General features: G+C 51.3%; 1 protein-coding gene across 1 annotated transcript; it reads right to left on the minus strand.

Annotated features, from left to right (window-relative positions):
• Positions 1-441: 441 nt before the first annotated feature.
• Positions 442-14,856, minus strand: LOC122379272 (U3 small nucleolar RNA-interacting protein 2-like). The gene is made up of 8 exons (XM_043361312.1): positions 14,597-14,856; positions 12,830-12,912; positions 3,489-3,693; positions 2,637-2,885; positions 2,301-2,425; positions 1,896-2,089; positions 1,389-1,586; positions 442-1,190 (listed from the first exon to the last, which is right to left on the minus strand). Exons 2-8 carry the CDS (start codon positions 12,908-12,910, stop codon positions 782-784), a joined length of 1,461 nt encoding a protein of 486 aa, XP_043217247.1. The 5' UTR covers positions 12,911-12,912; positions 14,597-14,856; the 3' UTR covers positions 442-781.
• Positions 14,857-14,922: the final 66 nt, after the last annotated feature.

Consider the following 14,922-nt stretch of genomic DNA (forward strand, 5'->3'; position numbering starts at 1 on the left):
AGGCCTAACAGGGACACCACAGGCCTGCCAGCGGCACCAACGGCCTCGCCAATGAGACGCTGCAAGGCATTGCAATGCAGTGCCTCTTAATATTGTTTGGCTGAGACCGCTATACAGTATACATAATAAGGTATCTAGCTAAATCTGTTTTCGTGATAACTCCTTATTTGTGACTATACCTACTAATGCCGGTAGGGTCATTTATGACCCATGCTTATAACTTGAGAACCGATGGAACAATTTTTTTAAAGCTTGCACAGTTTTCTTGCTGGGACCCGTGTGGCTAACATTTGTTAAGGACAACATAAGAATCAAAAAATAAAAATTCCGGCATTAATGGGTTGCCGACTTTGATATTTTTTTGACAATTGTCGCAATTACCTATCTCACGAATTTCTATATATGCCTTATCTCTAAAAACGGATAGAATCATTGAAAACGTTTTGTTAATAGTGCACTGTATTACAGCCATTTTCATATTTCGCTTACCCACCGACACGACATTCGTATTACGCATAACACAAAGGAGACCTTTCGGTAAACAGACGGCAGCGGATGGAGCCGACGCGTCCAACCATTGCCGGCAACCAGCACCAGCTCCGCCTTCCCGTGACCAGTCGGTAGACCACCAGGTCCGGGAAAACAACGGTCGGTGACACGGTCAGCCCGGGCACTCATCGACAAAGTAGCGTAACAAAAACGCTTCTTGGACACCGTACAGTAAAACGGGCGCCGTAAACCCTATTCGTTTCCCGGCACCGGTCCCTACTGCGTCGGCGCGCTACGAGCCGTCGTCGTCGGACGAGTCTGTGTGCTGCTGCTGGGCGGCGGCGGCGGTCAGCGGGTAGACCAGCAGCAGGTTGGAGCCCTCCCTGAGCCGCCACCAGCGGCCCAGCCGGTGCTCCTGGCCGCAGCCGGCCACCAGCCGGTCCCCGGAGCCGCTGAACGTCAGCGAGTTGACAAAGCCGGCGGCCGGCAGCGCCATCAGCGCCGTCAGCGCCGTGAAGCCGGCCGCGCACCGCCACAGCCGCACGTGGCCGTCCCATGAGCCGGAGGCCACCAGGTCCGAGTTGGTGAGCGCCGAGACGGCCGACACCCAGCGCGGCAGCCGGCTCTGCGGGTCCACGCCGTGCGCCCGCGGCACGCAGCACAGCGGCTTCTTCTTGCTCACTCCCCAGAGGCACACCATGCTGAAACGGAACGGGAGTGAAATGAAACGCCGCTGTTGCAACAACTCGTGCATGCTGACACAGAAGCCCATTAAGAAACTCAGCCTAGCTGATAACTAGGTGATCAGCCAACATGAAATGGTTTAAGCACAAACAACCTATGAAAAAAAAACGTAATATCGACAAATCGTTTGTGTTCTCTTTGTCTCAGACTCTCACCCGTCCTGTCCGCCGGTGACCCAGTGCTCCTCGTTGATGAGCCGGATGCAGTCGATACTGTCGCGGTGGCCGGTGAATACTAGCTGCGACTCCTCAACCAGCTTCCAGACGCGGCACGATGTGTCGCGGCCGCCGCAGCTCACCGCCCGCTCCCGGCTCAGCGCGTCCAGGCCCGTGATGGCGTCCTGGTGACCGAACCTGGCGGCACACCGGCAGACACGTAAACGTTAGGACACACACCGTGCAATGCTGATAGTCTTACCCTGAAGGAGTCCGTAAAACCGCTTGAAAAGCTAAAATAAAAGACATGACGACAAATGACCTAAGTCTTCACAACGTTTAGTTGAACGATCGTAATGAACGACCTACAGATAAAAATGCACATTGCTAAGATGCACGAAAAACATCAACTCATTCAAGCAAAACAAGGACATTTTTACCTTATTCTATCATTCCCCATACCGCGCGATCCCGTCACCCGCGTTCAGCACTTGCGGTGCGACTCACAGAGACTCGATGTAGGAGCGGTCGTGCACGCTCCAGACTTTGACCATGCGGTCGGCGGCGGCGCTGAACAGCTGGTGGGTGCCCCGCTGGAAGGCCAGGCCCGTCACGGCGCCGCGGTGACCGCGGAAGACGTGTAGCCGGGTCAGACTGGCCGGCTCCCACAGCTGAATCAGGTGACTCAGGTCACCGCTAACCTGTAACGCGACAGGTACCCATTCAGGCTAAGTCGCATAAGATACAGAAAAAACGCCTTTTTGAATTCGAGATATATATATTTATATGTCCTTTTGAAAAACATACAGTAAATCTGAGTCCCATTGCTGATTGCTCTCCGGTTATGCTGATGGGACGAAATGTGACATGATCACTGATCAGCCCTCATGGTGGGACGGCGTGAGCACTTACCAGGTATTTATTGTCTGTGGAGATGGCCATACAGAGAATGTGGGTGGTGTGGCCAATGTGGGTGTTCTCCGTGCCCTTTCGGCCGCCAGGCACCACCTGTAATCGTTTGTACGTCTCCATACACCCTGTAGATAAAAGGAGAGGGAATCAAATAACAATCCCGATATTTTCAACAAATACACATAAGATATTGTTAAATGTCATAAAATAGTGTTCCGATGTCAATTCTTTAAAAAGTACATAAGACAATACAAAATGCCAATAAGGGTTTACAATAATCCGAGCCCCACATCATTTATTCGTGTCTAGGCTACAGCTTACACAGTCCAGACTTACATTTGATGAGTGAGCAGTCCTTGGACCCGGTGTAGAGGAACTTGTCGTCGGGAGCGAGCACTGCGCAGGTGACGGGCAGCTGCAGCTGCCGGCAGCGGAGCCGGCGCACCAGCTCGGCGGCCGGCTGGACGCAGCTGTCGGCCAGCGGCCGCTGCAGCCGACCGGCGCGCTCCAGCACCTCGTCTCTCAGCCGGTCGGCCACCGAGCGGCCGGCGCGGTCCACCTCCTCGGCCTCCTCCCGACCGGCCTCTGCGGCACCCGGGGGGAGCGGGTGTAGCGGTCAACAGCAGCTAGCTACTGAGCAAAAGGCAGTCCCGAGACAGCCGGTATAGCGGTCAGCAGCAGCCAGGTACTGAGCAAAAGGCAGCCCCGAGACAGCCGGTATAGCGGTCAGCAGCAGCCAGGTACTGAGCAAAAGGCAGCCCCGAGACAGCCGGTATAGCGGTCAGCAGCAGCCAGGTACTGAGCAAAGGACAGCCCCGCCTCTGCGGCACCCAGAGAGCGGGTGTAGCGGTCAACAGCAGGTAGTTACTGACCAAAGGACAGCCCCGTCTCTGCGGTACCGAGGGAGAGCGGGTATAGCGGTCAGCAGACAATCACTTAACGAAAGTCCATATGCCTCTGCGGCGCAGGGCCGGCGGGTACGGGGTCAGCCCGCCTCTGCGGTACCGAGAGACTGGATATAGGGTCAGCGGCAGTTAGTCAGCCATTGATATATCAGCTTGCTTCATTTGGGACCGAGGGCTGATGGTAAATGTATCACTTCATCATCGTGCATGATTTCATTACAAGCACACACGCTCATCAAATTTGTTAAGTGAGACCATTTCTCAGACCGCACATTGAGCTCACCCTGTCGTTTGATCTCCTCCAGGTAGAGTTTGGCCAGCCGGAGCCGTTTCTCCTGCGCGGTCTCCAGCTCGGTCTCGGAGAGCTCCGGCTCGTCGGCCGGCGCCGGCTCATCCTCGAACTCGTCACTGTCGATCTCCTCATCGTCTTCGTCGGCCGGGCGCGCGCGCTTCGCTGCCGGAACCTCCGCTGCCGCCGTCCGGACCCGCTGCACAAACAGCGCGCACGGTTAGCATCTGAGAGTGGTATCTTTCCTGCAATGCAGAGAAGCTATTAAGGTAGTAACTGAGACTATAGTGGCTAGGAATCTACCTGGAATTACCTGGAACTACCCTTTAATTGGAATTGGTTAAAACCTGACAATTGTGAATTGTGATCACATAAAAATACTGCATAGTGAACTTTGAATTCGCCTGTTAGTGGGCATGTCTTTTGGCGATTTTCAATACAAATCTAATTAAATTTGATTGGTAATTAACTACTGCATTACAATTACACATTAAAAAAGCTTATTTTTTATAAAACGACAAAAATGGACTGAAGGTTACGAGCATCAACCTCTTCATTTTCATCACCTTAAATAAGGGGGAGGAAAGTATTCTATTAGCTTATTACTACAGTCGTGTACAGGTTGATGGTCCCCTACTCTTTATCCGCCGGGTTCCTATGGCTCAGCATTGGCAGCAGCCGCCTGGTACCGATAGGCTGTGCCGCATGACCCGAGAGTGAAGCGGCACAGTCTACCCACGCCGTTTGACATCCGCTCGGGTCGCCGGGTGGAGCGCTTTGTACAGGGTGTCTCAAAAGTTCGTTTACAGGTACCAGCCATGCTTTTTTGTCAATAATTCTGAATCAACAAGAAATCAACAGTCGAAATTTTGCATGGGCATTGGTAACAACCTTCCTCAAGCAGCTTCATTGTTTTCAAGCGCATTCGACCCTTCATGAGCTCACAAAAAGGGTTCACCTCTGACCATGGATCAGGCATGAAAATGGAGGTCGCATGCTCGGGTCGGCTGAGAAACTCTCTGCTTCACGAGTAATGGGAATGGTTAGGTCGGAAATGACACATGGCAAAGTGTCGGCGAGGATGAGTACAACATGATGGTCATCTAATAAAAACGGTGGCTAAAATTTTTGAAGGACAAAACCATGCGAGACTAACAGCGCTTTGAACGACCCTTGTACCGCAGCAGACTCGTGCTCCGGAAAGCAGCTGAAAATGCAGTCCTAACTATTGAAAACTGACTAGAAGCTCACAGACAGAGGTTACCCAGTTTCAAAAATTGCAGGTCATCATAAAATAAAGACAAAATATCATTTAAAATTGTTTATAATATCTATAACGCTAAATTTTGAGGGAAAATAATGCGAAAATCGTCAATGCCGAGGACAAATGACCCTCCAAAAGTGTCAATTAATGTAAAGTTTTATCTAACGAAGTTTCAAGAGGCAGATCTGGAGCAAATAGCTTTCTTTTACACACAAAATCCGAACAAAACCGCACGATGGACAGGTTTTGGCCGTTTACAAAGCAGAACCTCTCCTGAGGAAAACACTCCGGAACCCAGCGAAGGTCTTGGCATTGGGAATGACGAGCGTTCGGGATTTGCAAAATTTGCGAAATGTGTCTAAGAAACAGATGGCCGACACATTCTGCTACGATATGCTGCGAAAAATTTGCCCCTGGCACTTCCCATTTGTTCAGGAATGGGGTTGTTTTGAAAAGGAAAATGGTGCTTGGGAAGTCGGCGCCAGTCATTCATGAAGGAGTTAGCGCCAGAGAAGACCTACAAAATACTCACGGATGGTGTCGATGCAAGCTGTCTGCTTTCAGGGAGAAGCGGATGTTGCCGGGGAGCTCGTCAAACCTAAATCCGACGCAGAAACTGCAGGGAATTCCCCTACAAGAGCTTGAAAGCTGGTAACCTTTTATCAGCCTCCGGCAGCTGACGGAGTGACGAAAATCGGTATGGGCAAATATTTTTGGAGATACAGCAAAGGGTTTGGTTTCCAACCTTCCGAATCAGTTGTCAAAGCATGCATATTTGTCTAGTGTACACACGGACACCAAAACCTTAGATTTTTGGCCGGTTCTTATATGCTTTATTGACATGGGAAATGTGTAAACGAACTTTTGAGACACCCTGTAGACCAGCTGTCGCGTCAGACCAGCGCGGGGGGAGGGGCTCGTCTCGGTGGTTGGCGTGGGCTGGCGAGTGGTGTGGTGTAGTGACGAGCTGTGCCCGATCGCGTAGTGTACATATGTTATGTTTGTTTGTTTGTTTATGTTTGTTGTCATATGTTTGTATCGTGTATATATTCTCTGTACCTAATGTGTCCGCCACTGCGCGTGTGGACCTACAGGAACTGTGCGCCGTTCTACATGATAGCGCATGCGCACTATTCGTTACCACTTGGTACTGTTAGTACAATGGTCGCCCAATTGTGTGCAAATACATTCGACTTCTAACCGGAGCAGGACTTTGAAGAAGAGAGGCGAAGGAAGACGGAGGAGGCTGAAGGCTGACGACGGAGAGACACACGCACAACCGACCTTCAAGGTCGCACCGAGCTACGGTCGAGCGAGGTAGGCAACACGCCCTTAAAGACGCCTCTGATTGTAGCCACGCCGGTACCCCTGGTCGGACCCGGTATACTGACACGGACCTTGCCACTGGCTCTGGCTCAGGCTGTCTTAGCGGACACGCCTGCCAGTCCAGACGCTCTCCTAAGAGCGAGTGCTCGGCTACCGCCAGTCTGCCGGGCCCAACAGCGTTCTGCTGACACCCGCCGATACCGCTCGCCGCACCGCAAGTGCCGCAGCGATTCGGGCGCTCCAGGCGAGCGTAACGGGAGTCACACCAGTCCGCGCCGCCAGGCTCTGCCCGCTGTTGTATTCACGGACGGCCCTTCTTTAGATTGCTGACACAGATTCAGTAGATTGCACAGATCAGCAGGCCGTCCGTAGAATTACACTGGTGACCCCGACGTGATACTCTGACCCAGTCATGCCGGACGCCACGGAGTTGGACAACGCAGCACCGCGGGGCGCCCCTCCCGCGACTGTGTCCAACGGGCCTCCTGAGACCGCTCAACGGCCGCTAGCTTCGTTCCGCCTGCCGCCATACACGCCAGAAGAGCCCGATCTATGGCTCCTACAGGTCGAATGCGCGTTCGACATCAGCGGCGTAAGCTCCGACGAGCTCCGGTACAAACTTCTAGTCGCCAACCTGCCAGCGACTATCGCCGTCCAGGTCAAGGACGTGATAAGGACATCAAGGTCATTCACCGCCCTGTGCGACGCGCTGAAGTCTCGCCTTGCGCAATCCCGGGCCGACAAGCTGCAGTCGCTACTCAGCCGACAGCAGCTCGGCGACCAAAAGCCGACGGCGCTCCTCCGTTCCATGAGGAACGAGCTGGCCGCCGCCGGGGACGCTCCCGTGGACACGGAGCTGTTCCGGACACTCTTCAAACAACGTCTGCCGCAGCCCGTCCGCGCTGCCCTGGCCCTACTGCCGGCCGACAGCGCACTGGACGCGCTGGCAGAAGCGGCAGACCGATACCTGGACGCCAGCGGACCGGACCCGAGGGTAGCGGTCGTCACCGCCCCGCCGCCGCAGCCTGCGACACCGGCACCGGCTCAACCTTCAGCCGGACTAGAGGCCGTCGTAGCGACCTTAGTCGCCAAGATGGACAGCCTCCAGGCCAGCCACCGAGGCCTCGAGGCCAGCAACCGGCGCCTACAAGACGCGCTCCGACGGGATCGTGGCCGGAGCCAATCCCGCCGACGACGGGCGCCTAGCTCATCACGGCCGCCAACACCAGCGCGCTCTCCGACGCCGACGAACGAAGACGACCTCTGCTGGTACCATCAGCGGTTCGGCAGCAGGGCACGCCGCTGCGAATCGCCATGCAGTTGGGCGGAAAACTAGGCGGCCCCGCGCTCTTGGCGCAATGCGCGGGCGCACTTCCCACCGCCGCGCCGCTCCTCTTCGTGCGGGACACGAAGACCAATCATCAATTTCTGATTGACACCGGAGCGCAGGTCAGCGTGCTGCCACGCCGCTGCCTACCCAAGAAGTCCACGCTGACCCCTGCTCCTGCCGGCCAGCAGCTCGTCGCGGCAAACGGCTCGCCAATCGCCGTCTACGGCACCTGTCTGCTGGACGTCACGTTAAGCCGCCATCACAGCCTGAAGCACCGATTTTTTATCACCGATGTCACCACACCGATCCTGGGCACCGACTTCTTGGCCGCACACCAGCTCGTCGTCGACGTCGCCAGCCAACGCCTCCTGCGAGACGGCACCGTGTGCGCCAGCGCCCAGCGGTCACGACTGTGCTCCATCGGCGTGCGCCTCATCCACGAGCAGGCTGCTGCTCGCTATGCCGCCGTCCTCGCCCGCTACCCGGACGTAACATCGCCAGCGCCCGGCCCGGCACCAGTCAAGCACAGTGTGACACACCATATCGTCACCACCGGGCCGCCAGTGCACCAGCGGCCACGGCGACTACGACCAGACCGGACACACATCGCCAAAACAGAATTCGACAAGATGCTACGGCAGGGCACCATCCGCCCGTCCAGCAGCAGCTGGGCCTCGCCTCTCCACATGGCGCCCAAGAAGTCTCCCGGCGAGTGGCGCCCCTGTGGGGACTACAGGGCGCTGAACGCCCGCACTCTGCCGGACCGGTACCCGCTTCCCTACCTGCGAGACTTCTCGGCCGACCTGCACGGGTGTGCCGTCTTCAGCACGATCGACTTGGTGAAGGCGTTTCACCAGATACCCGTGGAACCTGCCGACGTCGCCAAGACCGCCATAACTACACCGTTCGGCCTCTACGAATGCGTCCGGATGCCATTCGGCCTCAGGAACGCTGGACAGACCTAGTGACGAGCTGTGCCCGATCGCGTAGTGTACATATGTTATGTTTGTTTGTTTGTTTATGTTTGTTGTCATATGTTTGTATCGTGTATATATTCTCTGTACCTAATGTGTCCGCCACTGCGCGTGTGGACCTACAGGAACTGTGCGCCGTTCTACATGATAGCGCATGCGCACTATTCGTTACCACTTGGTACTGTTAGTACAATGGTCGCCCAATTGTGTGCAAATACATTCGACTTCTAACCGGAGCAGGACTTTGAAGAAGAGAGGCGAAGGAAGACGGAGGAGGCTGAAGGCTGACGACGGAGAGACACACGCACAACCGACCTTCAAGGTCGCACCGAGCTACGGTCGAGCGAGGTAGGCAACACGCCCTTAAAGACGCCTCTGATTGTAGCCACGCCGGTACCCCTGGTCGGACCCGGTATACTGACACGGACCTTGCCACTGGCTCTGGCTCAGGCTGTCTTAGCGGACACGCCTGCCAGTCCAGACGCTCTCCTAAGAGCGAGTGCTCGGCTACCGCCAGTCTGCCGGGCCCAACAGCGTTCTGCTGACACCCGCCGATACCGCTCGCCGCACCGCAAGTGCCGCAGCGATTCGGGCGCTCCAGGCGAGCGTAACGGGAGTCACACCAGTCCGCGCCGCCAGGCTCTGCCCGCTGTTGTATTCACGGACGGCCCTTCTTTAGATTGCTGACACAGATTCAGTAGATTGCACAGATCAGCAGGCCGTCCGTAGAATTACAGTGGGGCGTGTTGGTGGACCATGGGGGCTGGGCGGGTGTGTGTGGTCACTTGCTGCATTGCACATTTTGCGTCGCTTAACAATTGCATTCCTGTTTTTGCTAAGCAAAATGCACGGAAGACCCAGCGAATATAATTTACTTGTGCATTGTGCAAAACGTGATTTGGCACAGTATCGAGGCAACCATAGGTCTTGTGCCACATATATGCATGATATTTAGGCAATACGCTTATGAAAATGGTAGATTGATCGGATTGATCCTGGATTTCAATTCGTATGTTAAATGTCGACATGTATTAAATGAACGAACGAATGAATGAATCAATCAATCGACAATCGACATTCGACATGTAGATATAAAACCGTATAAATGGCTCGCAACCACTAAAATCGAACCAGATCCTAACTCGGAAAAGTAGCCGGAGCCCCGATGAGGCTCGAACCGGGACTCCACGTTGAAAGTTTTGCCAATTATCGGGGTTACATGAGCACAGTAAATCCGTATTTAGCCGCTAATTCGAATTAGGAACGCATTACCGACTCATGTAGCCACCTGCTAGTACGAATCGGCGATCCGATCCGCGGTTACATGAGCAAAGCAAATACGTATCACGATCGGATTCACCGCTAATGCGAATCAGGAGCGTACTACCGACTCATGTATCCACCTGCTAATACGAATCGGCGGTCCGAACAAAATCCGCAGGGAAAGAGGCTTAGAAGCGAATAGGACCAAGATACGTATTACAGGAACTATTTCTTTCCAAAAAGAAACATTAAAATGCAAAATAATAGGTATTTTTTTCATTTGCTTCTTTTGAAATAATAAGTAAAAAAATATATCGGTATTTTGTCAAGTTTTCAAAAAAAAAAATATAGTGAAAACCAAAAAGAAAATATCAAAGTACTTTCCGTTGAAACATTTTTCTGACAGCACTACAGACGAAGCAAGAGAGGCAAGTGCTCAATGAGTCAAAGCAAGACAACTTTATGTTTAACTTTTTTTGTTAAGTTAATTGAGAATGTTTTGAGCAGATTAAATGCAAAAAAGACATAAGATATTAAGTTCTTAATTCAGTCACCTCTATTGCTACGGAAGTGCGCCACATTTGTATGCTATTCCGTTTGTAATGCGCATCGGGCCGAGAGCCAAACTAGATCCGTTTGACGTCACTGATACGAATTTGCTCATGTAGTCGGTGCACTGAATGCGTTCTTGGGGAGCTGATGCAAATTAGCGTAGTGCGTATTTGGAACGGATCGCTAATGTAACCGAGGCACACGATTCGGGCCGTATTTCACAAGAACTATTCTTTGCTGACTGGAAGCGTCAAAATGCAAAATACTAAGCATTTTTTTATTGGCTGCCTCGTAGAAAATAGCAAAAAAATGTTGTTATTTTGGTTTAGTCTTTGCATGTGAAATAAAATGAATGAAATATTTTGAGATAATTTTTTCTGACCACCCTGCTGTCGCTGCATGGCGAATCAGTGCCCACTGACTTAAAACAAAAAACTTTGTTTTCATTTTTTGATTTCATGTTAATTTTAAATGTTTTTGAGCCTATCAAATGATATAATTATTTAAAATTCAGTTCAGTCGTCCCGGTAAATGCCGCAACTGCGCCATGACTGTACGCTAATCCTATTCCGTTTGTGATGCGAATTACCGGCCTTCGAGGCGTCAGCCCGGGTGAGCCAAACAAGATCCGTTTGACGTAGATAAAACGAATTAGTCTCATGTAACCGGTGCCGTAGATACGTTTGTGGGGAGCTGATGCGCATTAGCGTAGTGCGTATTTGGAACGGATCGCTCATGTAACCCCGGTAAATGATCCATCATCATTCCACCAAGCTAGAGCGACCGGCACCCGGAACCACAAAAACATTCATTGACTTTGCTGCCGACCTCCCGGCCCCGCCGCCCGCCCGGCCAGACTTTGCCCCGGCCGGCCACCATCCGGTGTAGCTCAGCGTAAGGAGTGCTAGACTGTCAAACTGACCGGTAGTGAGAGGCCCGGTTCGAGACGCTTCGCGTGCTGGATGTTTATTTCTGTGTCCGAGGCTATGCGATTAGTCCACTTTTCAGAAAGATTATTTGGTGACAGGTCTGTTTTCTTTCTTTGCTGCAATTCATGAGGAGACCGTATGGACCCTTACCTGTCCTTCCGCACTCCACTTGGGAGATGAGTGTTTGAACCCCCCTGGGTTTTGTGAATATCTCTAAAGCGAATTTTTGGAGGGTGGATTACGATCGGTTCTATGCGACAAGTGACCACACACACACAGCCCCAGGTCCGCTCACTCCCTCCCCACATCACCCCCGCCCCACACCACACTCCAGCCTGCCTCATCCAACGAGCCGAGCCAAATAGACAGGCCTGACCCTTACCCCCCCCCCCCCTCCCCCCCAGCCGGTGTAACGCAGCGTCCGGTCAAATCGCTCTACCAGGCGACCCGAGCCGGTGTCATACAGTGTGGGTAGGCTGTGCCGCTTCACTCTCGGGTCATACGGCACAGCCTACCGGTACCAGGCGGCTGCTGCCAATGCTGAGCCATAGGAACCCGGTGGATAAAGAGTGGCGGACCATCAACCTGTACACGACTGTACCGGCAGCTGCAAGCCGGACTGCCGCCCGACCACCGAACGGGTCATGTGGCAGCCGGTCGACCAGGTGGCGCCCGGGGCTAGGCCGGCCGGCACTGAGCTGACCCATAGTAAGCAGCCCGGTGATTGGTTGTTGGGCTCTGGCCCTCGGGGCACCGGCGAGGTGACCTCGGGTCAGCGACGTACGGTGACTGCGCTCAGTTCGGTCCAGAGGCTCGGCGGGTCAACTGCGTACGCGTTGGTGTGCGGTGTGCTGCTTGAGGTGTGGTGGTGAAGCACAATATATCAAGTGAAACTATCTTAACTGTGTGGCGTGGAGCTGGACCAAGGGACAAAGGAACACGGCATTAAACAGAAGCGAGCCATCTCAGCGTGCGAGTAGCCGATCGTTTCCTTTCATCCGGGACTCATAACACGGCCTCTTCCGGGGTGTGTGAGAGAGGCGGCCACAGTGCCTCGGGTGCGGGTCTCCGCTGCGACACACAGACAGGGCTGCGACCAGTCGGCTCCGGCTAACCTCGCCATCGAGGCGCCGGAGTACCGGTTGATCTGTCCCGCCTCGCCATCGAGGGGCTGGAATCGGGCAGCGACTGGCGCCTTCCTCACCATCCTAATCCACCCATCGCTCTCCTACAGTCCTTGTCTATCATCCGGCTAAATAAGTGTCGTTGGCATGTGAAATACCAGAGGACACGTGGCGACACTGCTAATACCTAAAATATTTCATGATTGCCTCAAATATCACAGGCAAAGTTAGGAATAAGTTCATGATTGGCACCAACACGGAACTTTATCGTTTTTTAAGAGGACATTGTACAGTCTGTCTTAAAAGTACCGCGCAAAGTGGCGGTGGATCCATCAAGCCTGACCGAGAAAGGGCCTGTTTTAATTTAAAAGTCACCGACCAATTGACCTAGGGAATGGACAAGGATGTCAGTTGCTTCGGTGACCCAAATTTAGCAGGCCCTTGCTCAGTCAGGCTCGATGGATCCACCGTCACTTTGCGCGGTACTTTTAAGACAGACTGTACAGGCACCAAGATAAAAAAGACCAAACATACAACATGAAAAAATGAATTATAAATTATCGATATATTTACCTTTGAAATAACCTTCTTTTTGTCTTTCTTTGACTTGGTTTTGCTTTTTGAAGTGGTTTTCTTCCTTATGAAGAATGGCATGACTGGAAAAAGCATAGTCACAAATTATCAGTTTGGCATGACAATGGGATGCACTACGTCTCAGTCAGTGAAACTGTGGTAAAATCTGTCATTTTTTAGCATTCTGTTATCAGTTATCTTTATCAACAATGTGCCAAAAATGCATACCGACCTGCTAAAAAAAAGAGTACGCATTTGATATCGTACCCAATTATAGCAGATTTGGGTCCAGCTCCATGTTAAATGATTTGCACATTAATTGAAGCAAATGCGTATCAAATGCCCGGCAGATTCACAATTAGAATAGTGCTGTGAGTAATTCTGCCATGCAAAGGCAAATACTACTATGTTGGCTCACCCAACCTCAGCTGACCCAACATGACCTGACCCAACATAGTTTTTGCCTTTGCACAGCAGAATTTCAAAACTTCCTGTTTTACAGTAGACAAATCCTTGTAAAGGGAAATCACCATTGGAAGATAAAGTCATTAAATTTTACTCAAAAGCCATCACATTCTGCATATTATCTTTTCTTTTTTTGTTAAGAATAAGGCCAAAATAATGTTTTCACTAATTTTTGACAGAAAAATACATATAGATACGAGCCATCAGTAGAGCCAGCCATCACTATACCAAACACAATCTGGTGCGGTTGATTGATGCACATGCAACGATTAATGAAGGTCATAGGGTTTGAGAGGTAGGTAAATAGCAATCAGCAATGCAGGCACATTTCATTTTAAACAGATAATCTTACATGATAAATGGTTCCCAAAGATGGCCTTGGTCACAGTCTGTCATGTGATAGTAAAATCAGCATATCTCGCTGCCTGTTTGTGTTCCTCGAGCTTGTACTTGTACTTGTACTTTGCTGGGTCTCATCAATTTCCAGCAATCAGATTTGATGATGAAACTTCCATTTTAGCATCTTAATGCCTTTTAGATGTGATATCTTTAGTTCTCCAGGCTAAAAAGTGCATTTATTGACAAGCTTTTTTCAAATGGGGATATTTCTCATTTAGGAAATCTCCCACCTGGTAGAAGTTTGAATGAGAAGTTTGGTAGAGGATCAGTTTAGTACCTATGGGAGCTGAACCCAAATCTGCCCATAATAGGGTATGATGGTGTCGCATGTACTTCATCCACACACTTACTAAAAAATAACAGGCTGCTAAAAATGGCAGATTTTCCCGCAGATTTTACTGGTCTGAGCTCAATTAACATCACTATTACTTAGCCCCTAAGACTGATGAGGACAATAATGAACAAATTGACCATTGTCTTATCCTGGTCTACTAAACCTATGACTATACCTGTACGTATTTTTACACTGATACCTTTAGGGTGTTTAATTATATCAAGTTTATCATAGGCGGCGGAACGGGGAGGGCACCGGGGCACCGTGCCCCCTTTGATTTTGGCATTTTAACATTAGCCCTATGGGTGTTTGCATGGAAAGAATGGGACCAAAAGTCGGCAGTGCCCCCCTTGATTGAAGGTGTTCCACCGCTACTGAAGTTAATATAGCCTTGCTATGGGCCATAGCATAGGCACGTAAAACATCAAACGTGTGCTACGACCTGAATTGGAGTCGTTTGGCGATAGTGACCTGTCTCTGACTGAGCGATAACTTGAACTGCTGGCACAGGCAGGAAAGTACAATTAGGGCCTACGATAATTACACATCAAGGATAAATCACTTCTTACCTGTCGTAGAATAAATACAAGCAAATTAATTGATCTTATATATAAACAAACACTTCCGCAAATTTCCCCAATATCAATATCAATATCAACCAACGCGCGCACACACGTGTAGATCTTGATCCCTCACAATTGTCGCTTCTGCGCTAGATAGGCCTATATTGAGCAGTTACTTTGCTGCTATATTTTATAACTGAATTTTTGTCAAACAATATTCCACTGCCAACACAGCGGCCATTCTGAAATTTGAAAACCATGAACTGTAAATATGCGAACTGACATGCCTACCAGAACCAAGGGCCTATAAATACAAAGCAGGGACCATTTAG

The sequence above is a fragment of the Amphibalanus amphitrite genome, unplaced genomic scaffold (assembly GCF_019059575.1).
Source record: "Amphibalanus amphitrite isolate SeventyFive unplaced genomic scaffold, NRLGWU_Aamphi_draft 000074F_arrow, whole genome shotgun sequence".
Classification (NCBI taxonomy): Eukaryota; Metazoa; Arthropoda; class Thecostraca; order Balanomorpha; family Balanidae; genus Amphibalanus; species Amphibalanus amphitrite.

What these genes read in the sequence shown, in the direction of transcription:
- LOC122379272 (XM_043361312.1), bottom strand. Translation starts at nt 12,910, where the DNA reads ATGCCATTCTTCATAAGGAAGAAAACCACTTCAAAAAGCAAAACCAAG. An exon ending in GGACTGCTCACTCATCAAAT is followed by an intron (nt 2,426 to 2,636) that starts GTAAGTCTGGAC and finishes TTTTATCTACAG; the next exon opens with GGTGTATGGAGACGTACAAA. An exon ending in GTCACCGGCGGACAGGACGG is followed by an intron (nt 1,191 to 1,388) that starts GTGAGAGTCTGA and finishes GTTCCGTTTCAG; the next exon opens with CATGGTGTGCCTCTGGGGAG.